General features: G+C 36.9%; 1 protein-coding gene across 1 annotated transcript; it reads left to right on the forward strand.

Annotated features, from left to right (window-relative positions):
- Positions 1 to 1,037: 1,037 nt before the first annotated feature.
- Positions 1,038 to 21,023, forward strand: pld3 (phospholipase D family, member 3). The gene is made up of 12 exons (XM_053501156.1): positions 1,038 to 1,192; positions 8,221 to 8,293; positions 8,689 to 8,739; positions 9,180 to 9,325; positions 12,660 to 12,840; positions 13,060 to 13,174; positions 13,335 to 13,462; positions 16,125 to 16,322; positions 16,557 to 16,693; positions 17,623 to 17,788; positions 18,901 to 19,000; positions 20,150 to 21,023. The coding sequence occupies exons 2-12, from the start codon at positions 8,267 to 8,269 to the stop codon at positions 20,344 to 20,346; spliced, it is 1,446 nt and encodes a 481-aa protein (XP_053357131.1). The 5' UTR covers positions 1,038 to 1,192; positions 8,221 to 8,266; the 3' UTR covers positions 20,347 to 21,023.
- Positions 21,024 to 23,472: the final 2,449 nt, after the last annotated feature.

A 23,472-nucleotide genomic window follows, 5' to 3' on the forward strand; every position in this document is an offset into this window, starting at 1 on the left:
TTTTTGACAAGCTCGTTAAAAACATATAGGATAATTATATCCATTTCTGCAGAATATTGGCATTAGGCATTTTATCAATTTATTCATCTAGGAACCTCTGTAGCCCAACTATAAACTGTGGGGGCCAATTGTGACCATTAATTTATTTATTCTCATTTTTAGAAATGAAAAAAACGTCGTATGACCTCTGGTCCACATTTAAACATTCCGTGCACACTCTGACAGGAAACCAGAGTACCTGGACAAAACCCATCAAGCACGGGTGGAACATGCAAACTTAAGGTAGACAGACCCCAAGGCAGGAATCGAACTTGGACCCTGGAAGTGCAAGGTGACCGTGCTAATCACTAGCCATTGTGCTGCGGATTTTAGCAATAAAAGCTGGTAATGTGAGTACATTGGGTAGTATTGGTTGCACCTAGTGGTCAAGGACCTAGATGGGATCCTGAGCTGTTGTTATTGTCTGGGTGGAGACCCTGACCAGGACAACTGAAAGTGAGGGGCTGAGTTAAACAGAGTCAAATTGGGATGCTCAAACCCTGCAAACAACATTGAACACACCCACTGAACCTGACAATTAACATGCTATTTGACTTTGAGCCAAAATAAAAAATAAAAAAAAAATCCCTAAACTCTGCTGAAGGCTGCCCCTCAGGACGGGATTTGAACTGCTTTACACCGCGGAAGTCTCATTACGGCGCATACAGAAACAGGAAAGGTCTTTTGGCGCCCTCTTCTGGAGCAGCACCAGAAGCGCCTTTCTCAAGCCTATACAACAAAACAACTTTTAAATACACTTTGAAAACTGGAGCAAAAAGTGAGCGTGAAACGGAACAATAACACCAGGATGTCAGCTATAAGTTGTATTTGTATGTAGACTTCGCTATTTTTCTAATCACTATCGATGTCGATAAATACAATCAATATTTTGATACCATGACGTAAAAGCTGTATAACGTCAACAGACTTTCTCTCCGCCCATTGGTCGGCTTTTTAAACTCTGGTCACATGATCGCGAGCGAGAACGAGAGGAAACCGGACGCAAACACGTATCGGAGCAACGAGACTGCACTCTTAACCTCTGTGTTGTTGTTATTGTTGTTTTTTTTATAATATGTTCTTTATCTCTGGTTGTAGTCTTCACCCCTGTAGTTTGTGTGTCTGTTCAACATAAGGAAAAACCTCATTAAAGGTGAGACTGATATTTAATTATTGCACATGCACTCTTATATGAAGCTAGGGTGAGCAAAGTGTATAATAAATGTACTTGGACATAAAAGTTTACAAACAAAGTAAACAAAGTTGACTCGTTTATAATAGCATTGTTTTACTTTAATTTATGTTTTGCTATCTAACAAAGATTTTGTACAGGAACAGTAAGGTTCAAATGGTGTTCATATAAATAAAAATGCATGCATGCATGAAAATGCAAACCCCCAACACATCCTCCTTTATGTCAGTGATTATAAAACTGAGACTGCACACGAGAAGTTTGTGGTTGTCTGTATGAGTGAGGGATTGAACCCCTGAACATTTTTGGGACACATATTTTAAAATTTTTGGAAATATTTTTTGCCTGATTTATTTTATTTCTTAATCCCTCTCACCCCAAGAAACTCTTAATAATGTCATGACAAATATGATTGAAAGAACATTCATAGTGGCGTGGAGATTAAAACAGCCACTTTGCACCTTTAGGATTGGGGTTTGAATCTTGCCTCCAGTCTTTTTCCCTGGTGTTTGCATGTTTTCCCCCCCACCATCCAAATACCTGTTATGTAGGCAAATTGGCATTTCCAAATTGGCCATATTGTAAGATTATCTGTCTGAGGGTGTATCTGTGCTCTGTGATAGGTTAGGATCCAGGTTGTGACCCTCCCTTGTGCTCTGAGGGCCCTGAGATATGACCATATGATAAATACAATTTAAATGCATAATAATCATTAATTTCTGTCAATTTAAATAGTATTTATCATATTACCTTCATTGTTTTATATTAAGGCACTGGTGGCTCAGGGGTGGGAGTTTTGCCTGCCATCCGAAAGGCCCGGGGTCGATTCCCAGCCAGTGCCCAAACCCCAGCTACTGCAGTGCCGGTCCCAAGCCCCTCGTTGAGACCCGGGTAGAATAGGCCCCTAGCACTCCCTTGCTGGGGCAAATGGGGCAACTTGTTAAGCCGTGAGTTGCGACCCGTGTCAGTGGATGCCAAGATCCTGGAGGAATGTGACATACTGCGTCCAACACAATACTTTGGCTCCAATTTCATTCAGACGGGAGGTTGAAATGGCCCATTCCAATCAATCGGCTAGTCAAGTCTTGCCCTGGATATACCACAGGTTACCAGAAGGCGTTGGCTAAGGGTCAATTGAGTTATGTAAACATTTGTTTTATTTTCATGCAAAGATGTATACTGTTGGAATCCCTGTCTCCCGATGCTCTGGTCTCCAAACTATCCCCATTTGCTATACAGAGAGATATTACTGGAATAGCAGGGACAGTGAATAATGTAAAGAAGCTAAGATCTGGCCAGATTCTAGTAGAATGCAGCAAAAAAAATTCAAGCTGAGAACTACACACATGTGCTTGCTGGTGTAGCTATAAAGGCGTTTAATCATCTGACACTAAATAACAGTAAAGGAGTAATTCGTACCATGGAATTGGAAAATATGGCAGAGAATGAAATAACTGCAGAATTGAAGTCCCAAGATGTGATAGATGTGGAGAGAATCACAATCAAGAAAGAAACCTTCAACAAACCCCAACACCCAGAAAAGATTCAACTAGTTTACCTAAGTGTCCCAGTTGATATGTTTTTACCGAACCCAATGAGATACTTCAGTTGCCAGAAATTCGGACAATGGTTCAGCTAGTTGCAAAAATAGACCCATCTGCTGTAACCGTGGAGAGGAGAAGCATGGAGAAGACTGCAACAGACTGGCAAAGTAAGTAACTGTGCAGGGAACTACCCAGCTTCCTCAAAAACCTGCACTTCCTAGATCAAAGAGAAAGAAATCCTAAAGTTAAAAATCACCAAGAAAGTGAACTATAAGGAAGCTCAAAGATTAGTTGAAGGATAACCACACCTTTAGATTAGAGAAAACCTTTGCAGCTTCAGTAAAACCACAACTGCGAACTGGTGAAACCCAAACAGAAATAACTTGGATAAGTGATAAAGCACAAAAGAGAGAGGAGACCAAGAACAAGACCCAAGGTAGTCAAAGACAGACAATAACACAACAGACACAAACGAACCAGAAAAACAAGTCTTTGACTGACAAAAACCAATCAAGCAATAAGAGCCATAAGAAACCATCCTCACATAAATTAAAAATAAACCAAGATAGCAAAGAAAAGAAGACTGACCACACTAAAGACATCGAAATGACAGAGGACACATACTTTTAAAGCCGGAGTCCCTCTCCAAACTTTTGGAGTAAGGGACACCCCCTTGTCCTACCCACTTGGAACTGGATAGACACATAATATAGTGGAAGTGTTGTGGACTGAAAGCCAGTTTTGCTGAATTACCATGCCTAATTGCAGTACTCAACCCTCTCGCCTTTTGCCTACAGGAAACTTACCTCTGCCCAAATTGCACAATGTCCCTGAAACAATTTTTACTTTTCTTTACGCATATCGCCCAACCATTCCACGTCCATCAGGTGGCACAACTATATTAATAAGGAATGATGTCATTCACAGTCGCATCAAAATAAACACCAACATACAAGCAGTAGCATTCCAGCTGACATTACACAAAACAATTACCTTGTGTTCCATCTATATACCTCCTGATAACACCATAACATAAACCAACTACAACAAATGCTAGACGCTGTCCACCACCAAGGACTGAGACTCGCATTGGGCGCCTTCAGGACCTCACCAGTTCAAAGCCTATACACAGAAGCAAATGAACCACCTCTTAATATAAGACGCTTGAAACTAGCTCTCCAGTATGCAACAAAGATAAAAACAAATCTACAAAATCCATTTTATAATCCAATCTTCTTCCCACAATATTTATCTGTATGAGGCCAGACCGAACGACATCAAACCTTTCGGTATACGCGCCAGACCTCACATGGCAAACTTAGGCATAAATTTGGACATCCTAAGTCAGATACACTTTTGCCGAATACCTCCTTGGAGCTTGGAAAAGCTTAATATAAATCTGGAACTGACTTATGAAACTCATCCGTATATATTCCGTAAACAAGTCCTCGAAATAAAAAGCATTTTTCCCTACCATAAACCCATATACACGGATGGATCAAAAATGAACAACCACGTTTCTGCAGCAGCAATAACGGACCAACACCACTATGGAATCCATATCTCAGACCAAAGTTTACCACCTTTACGGCAGAAGCCCGGGCTCTGTTACTTGCTCTGGAACATATTGAAAAAAAAAGGGAACTAAACGCCTTAGTATTCACCGACTCAAAATCCTGTCTACAAGCCTTGGAATCTACGAAAACAAATCACCCAATAATTACTGATATATTAATCAAGGCAAACCAACTACAGGAGAACCATTACAATATTATCTTCTTACAGAAACAATTAGCATATGTCAAATCCCACTCTTTGACTTTAAATCACTGATAAATCAATATATATCAAATAAATGGCAAGCAGAATGGGAACAGTACAAAAACAACAAATTGTTCAAAATAAACCCGGTGGTAGGAAAAAGAAGTTATCACCCATTAGAATCAAGACACGACCAGGTAGTATATACAAGGTGCCGTATAGGCCATACAAATATTACCCATGCTTATTTATTAAAGGATAAAGAAGCCCCAAAATGTCAGCGCTGAAGAACTACCCCAACCATAAAACACATACTCTTGGACTGCCCAAGTTTTAACACCATAAGAAAACAATTTCTACCGGAAAAAGATTTAAACAACATATTCTGCAAGGCAAAACCAGAAAAACTCTTACAATTTCTGTCTAAAGTGCACGTAAAGAACCAAATGTAAAACCTTGTTCTTCTGACCATGACGTCCTTCTATTACGTGATCTATTATTATTATATCCTTTTAACTTTCTCACTACTCTCTTAATCACTTACATTATAACATAATAAATCAGCTTAATATTAAATTTTAATCTTGCCATAAAATAACCTGAGAAGCTGATATGGCAATAAATCCAAATACAAACAAACAAACAAACCGGTCCCAAGCCCAGATAAAGTAGGAGGGTTGTGTAAGGAAAGGTATCTGGCGTAAAACCTGTGTCAAGCTTGTATGTGCGGACCATATGGTCCGCTGTGGCGACCTCTTGCAAACGAAAGACCATCAACAACAACTTTTATAAGACAAAAAAATTCTGTTTTTTCAATTTCTAGCAGAGAGACATAATCCAATGTCTAATCTCATATTGTTCCTCTTACTGTGCTGCATTTAATTTTCCTCCTCATATTTTACATCCATGTACACAGAGGTACATCCTATTTCTTTGTGCAAGATGAACTAATTTTCATGACTACATTTTTATTTTGTCACTGTTCAGATTGACCAGTATTTAAAGCAGTGTCTCATTTAGCGTTTAGCTCGATCAATCATTTTCACTTCTCATATTTTGTCCTCGTGATATTACTTACTTATGCTCATTTGCTAGCTTCTCATTTTGAATCATTTGAAGTGACCGCAAAGGCATTAGTATAGTGATAGGTATAGTGCATAGTGATGTATCATATTACTGACTCATTTGCTGCTATTGTTTTTGTAACTGAACTCCTTAAAAATTTTTTTAGTTTAAATCATGGTGAAATCAGTGTGTCACTGTTCTAGGGGGATTTTTATGTGCATAAAACTTTCTAGAGTGTTCACACAGAGGGAAAAAAAAAGGAAAATCAAATATGCACTTTCAGCATGAAAAAGTCCCATCATGCAAGGTTCGTGCAATCAAGCAACAGAAAGTGAAGAGTGAATATATTGGAGAGAACAATTGTGGCTTCTGGTGACTGCATTTTGCGTGGTCAGTGACTATCGCTTCATGTGGTGTAAAAAAAAAAAAAAGAGCTTAGATGCATATACTGTATGTAACTTTTACCGGAGGAGTCTATAGTGTCCGCACTTTGTAACAGTCAGTAGGGTTTCCACCAAAGGACGCTGTGCTTCCCAATTTCTCAGTAACATGCATCACAAACTTCTTTCTTTCTTTCTGTCTTATTCAAGCACAAAAGAACAAAAGAGGAGCTGTAGTGTGTTCAGCTGCTCTCACAAGTTTTAAAAGGAACAAATGTTCCACAACATTAAGTGTAAACAATAAGCTGCTTAGAAATAGATTAACTTCAGGTAATTGACAAATTGCTGTGGCATGAGAGGGATAAAACTATTTGAGAGGTATTGTTAAAGTATACAAATTTATCACCTTACACCAACCAGTTGTTTGATAATTTTCGTTTAACAGCATGCCCTTTTGTGTTTTCTTTTATACAATGTATGCATAGCACACTGAATGCTGTTAATCACTTAGTCAGGAGCATAACAATTGACAGCGAATTAAAGCTGTTGGTTTAGCTATATGTTATCTTTCATACAAAAATGTGAGGTTTTAACTAAGCAAACCTCTGTATATAAACCCACTTGCAAACGCTTTCCAGATTATTGCCAGGAAAATTATTTGTATGTTATAATTATTAAACATAAAATGTGATTTGAGGTTGATTTGAATGTGGAAACATCTTAGTAGAATACTGCAAAGCACCCCTAGCAATATATAGTGTGCAACTGTTCAATTCAATTCAATTTTATTTATATAGCGCTTTTAACAATGGTCATTGTCTCAAAGCAGCTTCACAAAAAAAATTAAAGAAACAACCGTTCTAAAACTGTTCTAAAACAACCGTCATGAGGTGCTGCGGTAACACGAGACTTCTTCTTTATGACTAAACTAAAAAGATCATTATTTCATATTTTCCTTGTGACTAGAAAATCACATCCTCTTTTCAGGCTGTATTGTGCCTTCATCAGTGTGTGTCTGCACAGTCATCAGAAACAGCTCTCGAACACTTTTGGCTTTGTGATCAGACTAAAGACTTTGTATTGTAAAACTGTTTTGTTTTGGAGTAATAGTAGTTTGTAAAGGCCTTTTTTAACCTCGCACGTCACACATCCGACAAAATGACACAAAAGTGCTGATCGTTCAAAGTGAGGCATGTTGTTGCGTCTGACATAGCTGGGGTGGGGGGGTGTGGCGGGTTTGTGGACGTTTAACATTAAATGTAAGCATAAACGGTTGAAATGTATGACATCCTGCAGCATTAACACACACATACAAACAAATTGAATTAGTTATGTTAAGATATTGCTTAATGTTTTAAGACATCCAGGTAAAATATACCAATTAAATTTTATTTGTATAGAGCTTTTTAACAGTTATCATTGTTGTAAAGCAGGTTTATACAGTTTTAAAAAAATTATGGAAATTTGTATGAAATTTTTACTTGAACGTTCTTTTTCTCTACCTGTTAAGGCAGACTTCTTATTACTGTAATGTAGGGAAATCATATTTTGCTAATCTGGATATGTGACAGACGAAGAAGTATTTTTTTTTCCAACTTAAAGGTTAGGCTGGACATCTTTTATAATAAATCCCGTGTTCTGCATTATGATAGTTTAAAAAAAATCTAGTCTTATCTATGATTAGTTAGATGCTTTACTGTGTATAAGATGGGAAGCCAATCAGTGCTCCTTCCTCAGCCAGGACTAGGTTTATGAAAGTAAAGAGATTTGTTCACACAGAGTTTACGGATCAACAATAGGAAGCTCCTGGAAACGCCTAATGTTATGCTCACATGGGGCAAACATGCAGAAAGAATATATTCATTCTGCCAAGAAAGAAACAATAGGTTAAGTGTTTCCTTGACTAATATTTACCTATTGAAAAGATCATTAAATCCAATCACACTTTCATTCTGATTATAAATTAAAGTAAAGACTACTCCAACTTCATTGTTTACATGATGCATTTATATTCTAATTGAGTTATTATTCTGATTATTAGTGCAATCTTAAGGTCCATGTAAATGCACCTTGTGTATATCTACTAACCGATGATCAGCATGTCCTTCCTTTTATTCATTTAAGCGTTTGCATGTGTGTAGAAAATTGATTTTAGATTTTTTTTGTCAACTTATGGATAATGGCGTGTGTTAACGTGACCATTGATTTCTAAACATGTTTATAACATTTATCCTTCCAGCACTGATTTCTGTTTTACTTCTGATCTCTGTGGAATATCCTCAAGCATGAAGTCTGATATTGCATATGAAAAGGTATGGTTTTGTTCAAAGTCTATATTTATGCTTTGTTTGGGCTTTAAAAACTGCAAGCTGCTAGCTTCTTAGAGTCATTCCGTAGTTAAAAAGTGTGTTTGTAAATCTGAAACAGAAGAGTTTTGTGCAACTGGTATCCAATGTTATAAATCCTTTGTTATTAATATAGATTAGACCGCTAAATAAAGACCATTTTTAATGTCTTTCTTTAAAAGTCTTTGTCTGCAGCTAAAATCTATCACAATTTCTAAGACCTACAAAGTAGACAGTACAGTATGTGAATGTCTACCTTAAAAATTAAATGTCTACATAAAGATAAACAGGGATTATCTGACAAGGAAACTATCATTAGTCTTACAGTATGTTCTTTATTAGGTGGTCTAATTTCTTTTCAGGTGGCTGATGTGGAATCAAGTAAAGGAGAGAGTCTTATGAAACCTCAAAAGGTAAAAGAACGTACATAACACCTAATTTAAGGGGTGCCTTTGTAAAAATTCATTTACATCTGTATTTTACATCCACACAGACTGGGCCTCAGTCAGTGTGTGAATCCATACACAAAACTTCTGCTGGATTTACAAAAGTTTCAGAAATGTAGACTTTCCATGTAACCATGTGTAAATTACCAGGCACATATTCAGAACAGGTGATTAGCATTCCACCTCCATTAAGAGCCCAAAATCACAGAAATGATAAGTATACATCATAAAATACTTTTTCAGAGGTTGAAATGAAGATTATTTAGTGCCACCATGCCGCCTGGGAACTGGGTTGTACTTGCTGTACTTGCTTAAGTATTTGTTGTAAAAAAAAAAAAAAAAAATTGAAGACTGAAAAGAAAAAAATATATATGCCCATTTTAACCCCGTTTTTTTTTTTTGTCTAGTATTCCAGGTGGATTCTGATCATCACCTGTCTCATTGGTGTGCTGCTCTTGATGTTTAGCTTCCAAACACTCCTTATTCCGTCAATCTCAACATCTGACCTTAAGTGCAATCCTCCCATGACCCACTCCTGCACTGACAACTGCAAGTGAGGGAACACAAATACTTGTAGAACGCACCTTGTACACACACTTGTAAAAATTAATCTGTTAGAGTGTTTTTATATATATATACACACTACCGTTCAAAAGTTTTAGAACACTGGCAAATTTATAGTGATTTATTTTCTTCATTCTACAACAATACTGGGGATTTCAAAACTATAAAATAACACAGATGGGATTAGGTAATTATGTAACAACAACAAAAACAACAGTTAGTTGTTATTTTAATACACAGAGGTCAGCCTTTCTGTAATAGTTCTTGCAACATCAAGCACCATAATGAAACTGGCTTTCATAAAGACCATCCCAGGAAGGCGAGACCAAAACCTTCCTCTGCCGCAGTCAAGAAGTTCATTTAGACCATAGGTTGGCAATTAGCGGCCCCCGGGGCACATGTGGCCCGCAAGCAAAAACATCTTGCCCGTGAGATTGTTTGAACTAGAGAATGAAAATAAATAAATGATATTTTTTAAAAATCGGACTAACAGTCTCAAAAAAGCTCTTTATTTGAAAACCTAATTTTTCAGAACAGAAATATTTCAATCGATCTAAATTCTTATTTGTTATATCTGGATACGACGGTGAATAAGCGTATCAGCGAGGTGCAGAGCGAACGCTCAACATGCAAAAACAAATGACGTCTTGTGCTTTGCAAGCACCAGGGACGCTTTTAGAGATGCGCTAGTTACCTCTGTTGGGATTTCAGACCTCGCACCAAGATCCTGTTGCTGTGTGGATAAGCACCTGTCAGGGCTTCGATCTTGCGCTTTCGTGCCTCTGTCTTCTGAGGGAACGCAACCTTGAAGCTAGCATGCTTCGTTTCGTGGTGCCGTCTAATATTGTATTCTTTGCATACCGAGACAACTTCGGTACAGATCAGGCAGGTGGGCTTTGCATTAATAAAACTGGGCAGGATGAATGCATAGTTTTCTGTCCATTCATCATGAAAGATCCTGTTTTCACTGCTAACTTTTCTCTTAAGATTTTTTGATAGTGCCATTTTTTTTGCAGCTAACAGCAACACGTGGAAATGTGTGTGTGGGTGGTGGTTGTTGTTGTTTTTAACAGACGTGCAGATAATTAATAGCGCCCCCAATGCCCAGTCAGCAAATTTAACCTACATCAGCCAGCTTGAATGTCTCAGTACGTCGGTTCTGTCATTTCCTCCCCTATTAATTCAATAAATTAGCCATTGTTTTAGTTGTGGCCCGCCATGTAATGGCTTGGAAAAAATCTGGCCCGAGACCAAACTTAATTGATGACCCCTGATTTAGACCAATTAACAGCACCTCAGATTAGAGGCGTTATGAAGTCTTTACAGAGCAGAAGTAGCAGACACATCTCACCATTAACTGTTGAAAGGAGATTAATGCAGAGTAACAATGTAGAAAGAATCAGGAACGATCATGGAGTTAGAAAGTGTTCTAAAACTTTTGAACGGTAGTGTGTGTGTATATATATATATATATATATATATATATATATATATATATATATATATATATGTATGTATACAGTATAATATAATATAAGTTGGGAATAAATTTAAATATTTTATTCAGAATAGAATATACAGTAGATAACATATCAAATGTTGAAAATGAGACATTTTGAAATGTCATACCAAATATTGGCTCATTTTGGATTTTATGAGAGCTACATGTTTCAAAAAAGTTGGGACAGGTAGCAATAAGAGGCCAGAAAAGTTAAATGTATATATTTTTGCAACTTATTAGGTCAATTGGCAACATAATTGGGTATTTAAAAAAAGCCTCTCAGAGTGGCAGTGTCTCTCAAAAGTCAAGATGGGCAAAGGATCATTAATTCCCCCAATGCTGCCGCGAAAAATATTGGTGCAATATCAGAAAGAAGTTTCTCAAAGTAAAATTGCAAAGAGTTTTAAGTTATCATCATCTACAGTGCATAATATCATCCAAAGATTCAGAGAATCTGGAACAATCTCTGTGCGTAAGGGTTAAGGCCAGAAGACCGTACTGGACACCCCTGATCTTCAGGCCCTTAGACGGTGCTGCATCACATACAGGAATACTACTCTAATGGAAATCACAACATGGGCTCAGGAATACTTCCAGAAAACATTGTCAGTGAACACAATCCACCGAGCGATTCGCTGTTGCCGGCTAAAACTATAATAGGTCAAAAAAGAAGCCATATCTAAATATCATCCAGAAGCGTAGCCGTTTTCTCTTGGCCAAGGCTCATTTAAAATGGACTGTGGCAAAGTGGAAAACTGTTCTGTGGTGAGACGAATCAAAATTTTCAGTTCTTTCTGGGAAACTGGGACGCCATGTCATCCGAACTAAAGAGGACAAGGTCAACCCAAGTTGTTATCAGCGTTCAGTTTAGAAGCCTGCATCTCTGATGGTATGGGCAGCTTACACATCTGAAAAGGCACCATTAATGCTGAAAGGTATATCCAAGTTTTAGGTTAGACCGTGCATTCTCCAGACCACGTGTTGCATTAATTACAACATCATGGCTGCGTAGAAAAAGGATCCGGGAACAGAAATGGCCAGCCTGCAGTCCAGATCTTTCACCCATAGAAAACATTTGGTGCATCATAAAGAGGAAGATGCCACAAAGAGGACCTAAGACAGTTGAACAACTAAAAGCCTGTATTAAACAAGAATGGGACAACATTCCTATTCCTAAACTTGAGCAACTAGTCTCCTCAGTCCCCAGATGTTTGCAGACTGTTATAAAAAGAAGAGGGGATTCCACACAGTGGTAAACATGGCATTGCCCAACTTTTTTGAGATGTGTTGATGCCATGAAATTTAAAATCAAATTATTTTTCCCTTAAAATGATACATTTTCTCCATTTAAACATTTGATATGTCATCTATGTATTCTGAATAAATGTATTCTGAATAAAATATTAAAATTTGAAACTTCATTCATTGCATTGCAACCACATCATTGCATTCTTGCATTTGTTTTTATTCACAATTTGTACAGTGTCCAACTTTTTTGGAATCGGGTATGTGTATGTGCGTGTGTGTGTGTATGTGTGTATATATATATATATATATATATATATATATATATATATACTGTATATATATATATATATATATGTGTGTGTGTGTATACACACAGTATGTTTATATATGTATGTAGACAGTCATTCACAGTATATATGTAAATGACGGTCTGGTTGGATAGTGTTGAGGTCTCCAGATGGCACTATCTTTAACTTCATCTTCTGTTTTCTATCACACACACATTCAGAAATACTTTTTGCCTGTTTTTTCCTCTTTAGATGTGAGTTATATTAGTGTGTGTGTGTTTTTGCAGACTGGTTCTGGTGGAGAGCATCCCAGTGGGAATGGAATTCAACTCATCTGTTGGCCATCCATCCATCTATCAAAAATGGCGAAGTCTCTTATCAGAGGCAAAGAGCAGTCTGGACATTGCCTCGTTTTATTGGACCCTCACTAACGAGGATACGAGCACACACGAGCCCACGGCTAATCAGGTAAGATTACTTTGGCCAAGATGATATCTGATTATTTAAGCCGCAAAGATACTTGGGTGTTTGTCTCACTCTTTCTACCATCAGATCTATCTAAAAGATCATATCTTTTTCCGATATAATAAACTGTTATTTGCAAAATTATAGTAATTAAAATAACCACAGGCTTATCATATGAGGAATAACGTTCTCTGCTACAGTATATTTCCTCTGTTTTTAAAGGGTGAGGAGATCTTGCGGGAACTTGTTGATCTTTCTGGCAAAATCTCTGTACGCATCGCTGTAAATTTCCACAACAAACAGCAACCGAGTGACATCCAGCAGCTCATTACTGCTGGTCAGTGTCTGACAACAAAAAGCAATTATAGCTTATACTAGCAATAGTCCAACTTTAATCACTTTAAACACTTTTATTTAATTTTGTAACCTAAAACTATGTTTAAAAAGAATTTCAGCCTTTTCCTTTTTAAAAATGTCGAATATTTTGTGTCTCTAAGGTGCTGACGTGAGATATGTAAACATGCAATATTTAACATCTGGTGTGCTGCACACTAAATTCTGGGTGGTCGATAAGAAGCACATTTACATCGGTAGTGCCAACATGGACTGGAGATCCTTAACTCAGGTGACTTTCATATATGCAGAATATCTTTTAAACTTTATAACTGTAATAATAAATAACTTGTAGTTAAATTGTGTATCTGTTTGTTTATTTATTTTAAGCTATTTGATTAAGAATATTTGTGCATAGAGTCTGTGTGCTTGTGAGTTTGATCCAGCTACCCCCCCAAACCCCCCCCCCCCCCCCCCCCCCCCAACACCATTGGTCTTTTCAAATTACATCCTGCTTTTGTAGGCTTTTTGTTGCCTGAGACCCTAAACATAATAAGCAGTATGGAAAATGAATAATGAAGGATTAAAATATGATGTTGTCCCTAATTTTTCTGGAGCTTGGTTAGAGGGTACATTGGGTACATTCCTTTTTGTCCAGTAATGAAAGGCAGATCCCATCTTAATAGCCATTATTCTAATTAATATTTGTGCTTGTTATTTTAGTTACTTAATATTATATCTTTATATTACATATTACATATCATAATACACAACCTGGCCAAAAAAGTTTACACACTTTAATATTTCAATCACATGTGGGGATTATTGCTTCCAGAACCACTCTTTCACAATTAGAATTCTGGAATATGCCCATGCCATCAGGATAAAAAAAAAAATCCCCAGATGTGATAACCTGGTCATTCAGTACATTTAGGTCGTCAGCTGACTTCATTTTATTGCCACATCATGTTGCTGAGCCTAGACTTGACCAACTGAAGCAACCCCTGATCATAACACTGTACAGTGGGCACTATGCATGATGAATACAACGCTTAATGTTACTTACTCTGATGCACACAATCCTCTAAAATAGGGCCAATCTGTACTCATCAGACTAAATGATCTGTTTTCATTTCTCCAGAGTAATCGCAAACTGAAGCCTTTTTTCTGATTAGTTTCAATAACAGGTGGTTTTCTAGTGACCACATTTTTTCCACACAGTTGATAATTAACATTATCCTTCCAGTTTTTTTCTTATAATGTATTGGACAATTTTTAACCCAATTCCAGTCATTTTAGTGTTTTCTTATTGTTGATGCAAGCCAATAATTTGGCTCTTTTGAAACAGCAGCTTTTTTTGGTCTGCTAATGTATTTCCACTTTTGCAACAGGGCCAACCTAACCAGTCAGTTTCAGTCAAATCTGTGTGTTTTTACTGTACTCAGTAAACAAAACTAAGAAAGCCAATATGGGTAACCAGAATCCCTTTTTTACCCACTCAACATAGCCATCAGTCCACTCCTAATGCGTTGGCTTTTTAAAGGTTAAAAATTGAATTGTCTCTGGGAGCCTCAAACTTATGGGTGTTAAAGTGTAGTTGTTCATTAACAGTGGTCATTAATATACATACTGGATGTCATATAAATATCATGATGTAACAAATACAGTGGGGCAAAAAAGTACTGTATTTAGTCAGCCACCAATTGTGCAAGTTCTCCCACTTAAAAAGATGAGAGAGGCTTGCAATTTTCATCATAGGTATACCTCAACTATGAGAGAAAATCACATTGTGGGATTCTAAAGAAATTATTTGCAAATTATGTTAAAAAATAGGTATTTGGTCAATAACAACATTTTATCTCAATACTTTGTTATACTGTATATCCTTTGTTGGCAATGACAGAGGTCAAACGTTTTCTGTAAGTCTCCACAAGGTTTTCACACACTGTTTCTGGTATTTTGGGCCTTTCCTCCATGCAGATCTCCTCTAGAGCAGTGATGTTTTGGGGCTTTTATGACATTCTCCCAATCCTCTTCTGGATCATCCAAATGCTCTCTAACAAATTTCAGATGGCCCTGGACATGTACTGGCTTAAGCAGTGGGACACATCTGGCACTGCAGGATTTGAGTCCCTGGTGGCGCAGTGTGTTACTGATGGTAGCCATTGTTACTTTGGTCCACGCTTTCTGCAGGTCATTTACTAGGTCCCCCCGTGTGGTTCTGGGATTTTTGCTCACAGTTCTTGTGATCATTTTGACCCCACAGGGTGAGATCTTGTGTGGAGCCCCAGATCGAGGGAGATTATCAGTGGTCTTGTATGTCTTCCATTTTTTAATAAGAGCTCCCACAGTGGATTTCTTCACACCAAGCTGCTTACCTATTGCAGATTCACAGTCTTCCCAGCCTTGTGCAGGGTCTACAATTTTGTTTCTGGTGTCCTTTGACAGCTCTTTGGTCTTGGCCATAGTGGAGTGTGGAGTGTGACTGTTTGAGGTTGTGGACAGGAGCCTCTTAAAGAAGTTACAGGTCTGTGAGAGCAAGAAATCTTGCCAGAAATCTTGCTTGTTCGTAGGTGACCAAATTTTCCAAAAAAATTTCCACCATAATTTGAAAATAAATTCTTTAAAAATCCTACAATGTGATTTTCTGGATTTTTTTTTTCTTATTTTGTCTCTCATAGTTGAGGTATACCTATGATGAAAATTGCAGGTCTCTCTCATCTTTTAAAGTGGGAGCACTTTTGGTGGCTGACTAAATACTTTTTTAGGGTTGAAAACTTTTTTGGGATAAAAACTGTATATAAAGATTTGCTAAGCACTAGTGAAAAAAAATCTCGAGAAATTTTCGCTTTAATTCCAGTGAAGCATGGATTAGTCATTATAAACATGCAGAGACACGCACTTGTTCCATGCCTGTTCCTTTGACATGTTGCATTTTTGTTACATTTTGACAGGTGAAGGAGCTCGGTACTGTGGTTTATGACTGCAAGTGCCTCGCTGAAGACCTCGGGAAAATATTCGAAGCCTATTGGTTCCTTGGCAGGAGCGAGACAGTACCTGCTCCCTGGCCCAGTCAATTTTCTACAGCCTTTAACAAAGACACACCAATGCAACTGCCAATCAATGGGACAGACTCTAAAGTTTACCTGTCGGTGAGAGATCTATAGTCTTCAGCACATCAACATTTATCTTGCGATGAGACATTTATAACTTGTTTTATAATTTATAATTTATTGTATATACACACAGTTGGGGTTATGCATAGCATAGAATTGTTAGCTTGTGAAATAAATAAGTAAAAAAAACAACAACATAATTTTATGACCCATGTATTACTTTAGATCAATTTAATTGAGAACATATCCTTAATAATTCTGTCTTTGCAGAGTTCTCCTCCATCCTTGTGTGCTGAGGGCAGAACTTCCGATCTTCAGGCCATTTTAAGTGTCATTAGTGACGCACAGCAGTTTGTTTACATTGCTGTGATGAACTATCTGCCCACTATGGAGTTCTCACACAAAAGGTGTGTGTGATATCCTTGACTGTATGGAAGCAGTATCAGTGTCCCCCAGCCCTAACTCTCTTTGTGTTTACTGCAGATATATCTACACCAGAGCCTTTTACTGTTTTTGAAATGGCCTGCAAGCTATTTTAAAATGAAGTTAGGTGGCTATTAAGAATATTAATGAAGGAGTGTCTGGTCTGAACTCTGGTGAGGTCTGGACAGGTCAGAGTGGATCAGCACTCTGGGTAGTAGGGTAGTAAAAAGTAGTGAGGAGGAATGTTCTGCTGTTGACTAGCTAAACTAGGCACATTTAGGGAGAACACATCAGAGTTGTGTAAATAGAGACTTAAGGGCATAAAACATGCTTATTTTGACTAATCGTTTACTTGGAAATTCAAGTTTAATGCTGAGCATCAAAAACCACAAAGACAATTATGAAAATTACAAAGAAAAAGAGGCAAAAAGAAACTTAAGGACCAGAAAAACTACAGATTATTTTTTTTACGATTACTACTGTATTTCAAATGTTTCTTGTTAAATTCAGTTTAGCATGTTATTTATACAGTTTGTTGAGGATAAATTCAGACACAAAACAGGTAAATGTCCCATCTAAAAATCATTAATTCCTTAAATTACAAAGATTTTTACAAACACAATTCTTGTTCATTCAAGTCTATGAGGATTTGTATAAAATCTATAATCTCTCATTAAAGTTTGTCATATCCATACCACTAATAAAATATTATACTGTATATTAACATGATATAAATGATTCTATGAAGTTTGAGGAATTGTTTATTTTAGGTGAAAAGATTACCTTAAAAATTATGCTTTAAACTTTATGTTGTCTGCCATGCCAATTCATGACTTAAGGAATTGTTGTTATTTGTGTTGTTCTAATAAAAATATGGAAAGGTACAGTTCCTTTGACCTTGTATGTCTTCCAGATACTGGGCTGATATAGACACTGAGCTGAGGCGTGCAGCCTTCGAGAGAAAGGTTCATGTGCGTTTGCTGATCAGTTGCTGGGAAAGCACCCCTGAAGTCATGTTCCCATTTTTACGCTCGCTAGCTTCGGTACAGGATTCAAAGAGTAGTCTGGACATTCAGGTGGTGAGTGAGACCATGATTGCATGTGACATAGGAAACCTAGATAAGGAGAAACACACAAGGTTAATTTCTCAAATCCATCAGGGCAGTGTCTGCATCTTATACTTAACATGTTTTTTTTTTTTTTTTTTTTTTTTTTTGCACATTTTTTCTTTTTGCTTTGCAAACTGAGCAATATGAATTAGGCTGTGTGAATCTGCATAGAATCAGAAACTAACAATGTATTTTAGCACTCGCTTTAATATCTTTGTAAAAAAAAAACAGGGTTTGGGAGACCAAGAGTGTAAAATTGCTCTTGCTGTCTGGGTGAGTCAAACTGATCAGCACTATCCAGTCATGGGCACCTGTGTGTGGAAGAGGGCACAAAATCATTGTGGATAAAATCACGTTTATGAGAAGAAAGAATATGTTTAGTAGGATTTCCATTACTCAGGTTACTTGAGCAATATTATTCTTGAGGTCATGCTGTATTGCCTTTACACAGTTAGTACCCTTAAGAAGGGGTCAGAGAACAATTTGGAACCTAGTTAGCTTCGTAGCTGCAAACAAAAGAATTCAGAGATGTTTCAGATGTTTTAGAATAAATTATTAAGGTGTCAAAGTGTTTTTTAAGAAAACCTAACATTATCAGATGTGTTTTCTATGACTGATTTTGACGGTGATTTTTGGTTTTGCTTTCTCATAGTTTTTAAGGACTGTAGCGACATACCTTCAGCCCAGCTGGTGGTTATTAGAACACCTGGGATGCAGAGCGATACATATAGTTAAACATCCCAGTGATGTTACTTTCTATTATTACCCCTCGTGAAATACCCTTCTGATTCAGGAATAATGTATTCAGTGACCTCTTGGAGACAGGACAGGAACAAAATGTGGCAGTTAAAAGTATGATTAGATTGTTTTTTTTATCTGTTTCTGGTTTTTTTAACCAGTAATTAAAAAGGATGTGGTTTATATTACATGCTCAATAACTTTTCTCCTACAAATGCCAAATTCAAATTTTATTTGTCACATACACAGTCATACACAGTAAAATATGCAGTGAAATGCCAAACCTAGTGTCTTAACTGCATTATTCTTATCCTCTTTTTTGGGGTGTTTTGTGTTTTCTGCAGAAAATCTTCATTGTTCCCAGCAGTCCAAGTCAAAAGAAAATCCCCTTTGCTCGAGTGAACCATAACAAGTACATGGTGACAGACAGAACTGCCTATATAGGTATTTGAACCTGTGCAACTCTCAAGACTTACTTAGAGTGAACATATTGACACACATTGATGGTAGCCCTTATTAATCTTAGTTCAAGATGTTCTCACTTAGTCTAGAAGACTGTTAATGGTTCCAATTCAGGCATACATTAATGGAATCACACCTCTGAGTGATACTTGTACACTGTTCTACACCCTACTTATGCCAGGAGGTAGGGTGAAGTAGAATAAAAATCCATAATGTGTGTCACAGAAGTTTTTTTTTCCTAGTGTCTTTAGAGAGGTTCCGTGTTAAAGAAGTTTCCCAATAGAGCAGTGTTTCCGTTAATGTGTGTGTTTGTGTATGCACATGTGAAAGTCCTACACAGTAGCTTTTTTATATGAATGTTTGGGTTGTACAATGAATCATTTATGAGTTCCTATTATCACTTATGGGGAAATTTGCTTTGTCATACAAAAAACACTTCCGGACCAAATTATGCTCACATACCAAGGTTACTGTATAGTAAAATAAGAATGTGATCAAAACATACTGCATTCCCCCTCTGAAATCTCATCCTCTAAACAACAGAACCACAGCAGAGAAAGTAGGAATGCACTCTTGACATTAATTTTTTTTATTGGTGCCTCCAAATTAAACTAGGTCCATACTGCCACCTACTGTATCAGAAAGTATATATACAGAAGTGTACTAAGGTATGCAGTAATTTTATTAATGTGAAAGCTTTAAGGTGCAGTCAGGGTGCCAGTTCATCCAGTCAAAGACAAGACTGAATCGAATGTTCTTGCAACAAAATATTTCTTAATGAAAAATGTATCATGAGATTTTTATAGCTGACTGTGTAGGAGGTATGACACTAGCCAGTCATTATCAAAGAGCCTCAATTCATAAAGTCGCTTTGTGTCTCAGAACCATCATTCCTGGATGTTGTATGATAAGGGAGGGTTCTACTGCTGGGTAGAAAATGGCCAAATACATGAGGAAGAAAATCAGAAGAAATTTATTTATTTTTTGAAGTATTGGTAATTTTTCTGCAGCATTCTGAATACTTATTATTGATGCTCGAATTACATCATCTGCAGCATTCTGAATGCATGATTCACTTATGTACTATACACACACTAATAAAATTTTCTTTATTCCCTCTATTTTATGCAGGAACTTCAAACTGGTCCGGTGATTACTTTGTGAACACAGCGGGCTCAGCGTTGGTGGTGAATCAGACCTCATCCTCAGAATCCTCAGAATCCACAGTGAGAGAACAGCTGCAGGCTGTGTTTGAAAGAGATTGGGCTTCTTCCTACAGCACTCCGCTTAACCATGACACCAACCTGAAACAGATATGCGTTACATAACACAGAACTTGCGGGGGGGCACCTTGTGATCCAATGTTGTTTTAAATGCAGCTTTCTCAACTTTACCGAACACCCAGGCCATATAATGGAAGCAGTATGAGTGAACACACTCAACCTCTGCATCTAGGACAGGTGATGATTTTAAGGTGATGTGTAAAATAAGAAGTCACAACTTGTTGCCTCTTGGTTTACATTTATGTCAGTAATATTGACTTCATTCTCAAGGCAGCATTTTTTTCTAATCAACTTCACCTAATATTATTGAGTAACTGAATATACAGTAAGGACAATAGGATAAATGTAGGAAAGTAAATGAGGAGAAGTGTTAAAAAAAACAAGATTGGAAGACATGGTGTTTATTTCAGTGCACAGCCATCTGTTTTATCCTTTTCACTACACAAACCTTAACAGATAATGCACATTCCTGAGGGAACTTCAATAAGGAATCTTTACAACTTCACTTCTAAAAAGGATAATTTTATTTGCATTACTCAGTTATTACAGTTAGCATTATAGTCCACTTGCACTTCAGCACTTAGTAAAGGTTAAACCAAGAATAAAAGGTACACAGCATCCCTATACTCCAAATGTTTTTATGGTGTCCAGGTAGGAGGTGTGGATTTCTGATTTCCCAAAGAATGTAACAGTGTTTTGAGTGAATAAATTTGCTACATTTGCTCTATTGCTTTTTTTTTTAACTGCAGTAAAAAGTTTCAGAAGCAAGCATCAGTCCTTTAACTGCATCAGATCTAATACTTGAAATGTATGTTTCTTTTAAACTGGAGACCCTGGAGCTGTGAGACAGCAAGGCTACCTGTTGTGACCCTGCACAACTTTATCACATTTATACAGTCAGGTCAATATATATCAAATATTTGGACACAGGCAAACGTATCATATTCATAGCTGTCCATCACAGTAGATTGGATTTGATATTAATTAAATGAGCCCAAAATTCAGACGTTCACTTTTCTTTTGTTTCTTGTGTGTGTGTGTGTGTGTGTGTGTGTGTGGTAACGAGTCACATTTATTCTGGTACCTGTACATTTATTTGAGTAACTTTTCGGGAAAAAAAAAAAACCTTCCATGAGTAGTTTTACTTTGTCTTGAGTTGATTTGTAAAAAGGAAACGCTACTCTTATTCAGCTACATTTAGCTACACTCGACTTGTTACTATTTTTGTTAACCATTTATTCTACACATTCAGCTGGTGTCTGCCACGTTTCACCAATCAGAGGCAATAACAATACCTACATGTTATTGCGGCTGATACTATTTTTGTTAACCATTTATTCTACACATTCAGCTGGTGTCTGCCACGTTTCACCAATCAGAGGCAATAACAATACCTACATGTTATTGCGGCTGATTGGTCAGGCGGCATAATGGGGAAAAAATCTTCAGCCAGAGTTCTATAAATTTATCCTACCTGTGAATCCGTCCTAAGTACGCTCACTGCGCATGCGCAACCAAAAGTTTCCCCATCTTTCTCAAATTTTGCGAAACACTCATAAATCCATGCTGTTACTAGTGGGATCTTGCGGTTAATATACAATCTTGCGGTGAGTATAGAATGCTTTTTTATGTTTGTGTGATTGTATGTTAACTTGAATTGTACATATAATGTTACTTTAATAGTCTATGAATATATAAATATATTTCAGTACAGAATTAATTGCCAACACACGTGTTATACATTTTAATGCATCCCAAAAATATGATGCATCCCTGACGACGTCATATACAGCGAATGTTTCTCTTGCAAAAGAACAGCTTCATATTACGGCTTCTTCTCTCATTGCCAAAACAGACACACTTCAGCATATATATATATATATATATATATATATATATATATATACATTTTTAGTTGTTTACTTGTATCATGAAACCACGCACTTAGCTATGAAAGAGTGGGGCAGGCAATTGTCCACTTACTTTTGGTCACTTAAAGACCTTAAGACACTTAGACTTGTCAAAAAAAATTTATTAAGTTAACAACCATGGTAACAACACATAAAATTATCTCAGAATGCAGTGGTAAAAGGGGGTTGGACTACAACAGCAAAAAAAGAAACCACACAAGGTTGTACTCCTGACAATCTGTGCCCACAGTGGGGTCGATCAACAAAACCTAGAGTTTGAGAACACAGAAATGATCTTTAAAGCTATCATTTAAATTAATGTTTATAATGCTAGATAATTTTTTCATGTTGAAAAATGGTTTTTATTGTATGTCTAAACAAATCAAGTGAGATGATGATCAACAGGAGGAGATTTAATGCAATTGGTTGTACTGTATCATACACAGAGGCGTAGCAATAGGGCAGGCAAGTTTAAATAAATATCATTACATTTACATAGTAGGCATTTTTATTTAGCTCTTCTACATTAAAATAGTTGAGTTAACATAATTAGTTGTCAACTAACAATGAACTAATAGTTAATAAACTGTAAATTAAATTAAAATGCTAATCATATAATTCTGCATTCAGGAGCTCTGTTAAGTATACAATACTGACCGTAAACCTGTAAAGTATTGCCATGTTTTACTGTATAATTGCACAGTGGCACAGTGTTAAGTAAATGAAGAAGATTTCATGCAGTTGGTTGTACTGTATAGTTAAATAGTATAAATATAAAAATACATAAACAAACAATGCGATATTCACATCCAATAATGCAACCAGGTGGGTGTACTGGACAATCAAAACTCTATGCATGTTTTACCTCAGTATGATCAGTGTTTTAAAATAGTTTGCAGTATGCAATTCTTTTAGATTAGACATTTAGATAGTAACAAATTAGATTATGGTTGGGACCATTACACACATTTCATGCTCTGTTAAGTATAAAATATTCACTTTAAACCTGTAAAGTTTTACCATGTTTTACTGTAGAATTAATGGCACAGTGTAAAGTAAACGTGACAATTGATGTATTAGTAATCAGTAAAAGATTGTGTGTTGTATATGTGTTTTATTACCTCTACTTCTGGAGTGCAGTTTTTTGCCCTGGAAACTGTAAGTGTGGGCTAAATTAGAGCTTTCTGCAGCTCCTGGACTGACAGATCATCATAATCTTGAGTGTCTGGGAAGTCAAGGTGTGTAAGTGTAATGAACGAGT

The sequence above is a fragment of the Clarias gariepinus genome, chromosome 7, assembly GCF_024256425.1.
Source record: "Clarias gariepinus isolate MV-2021 ecotype Netherlands chromosome 7, CGAR_prim_01v2, whole genome shotgun sequence".
Taxonomy (NCBI): domain Eukaryota; kingdom Metazoa; phylum Chordata; class Actinopteri; order Siluriformes; family Clariidae; genus Clarias; species Clarias gariepinus.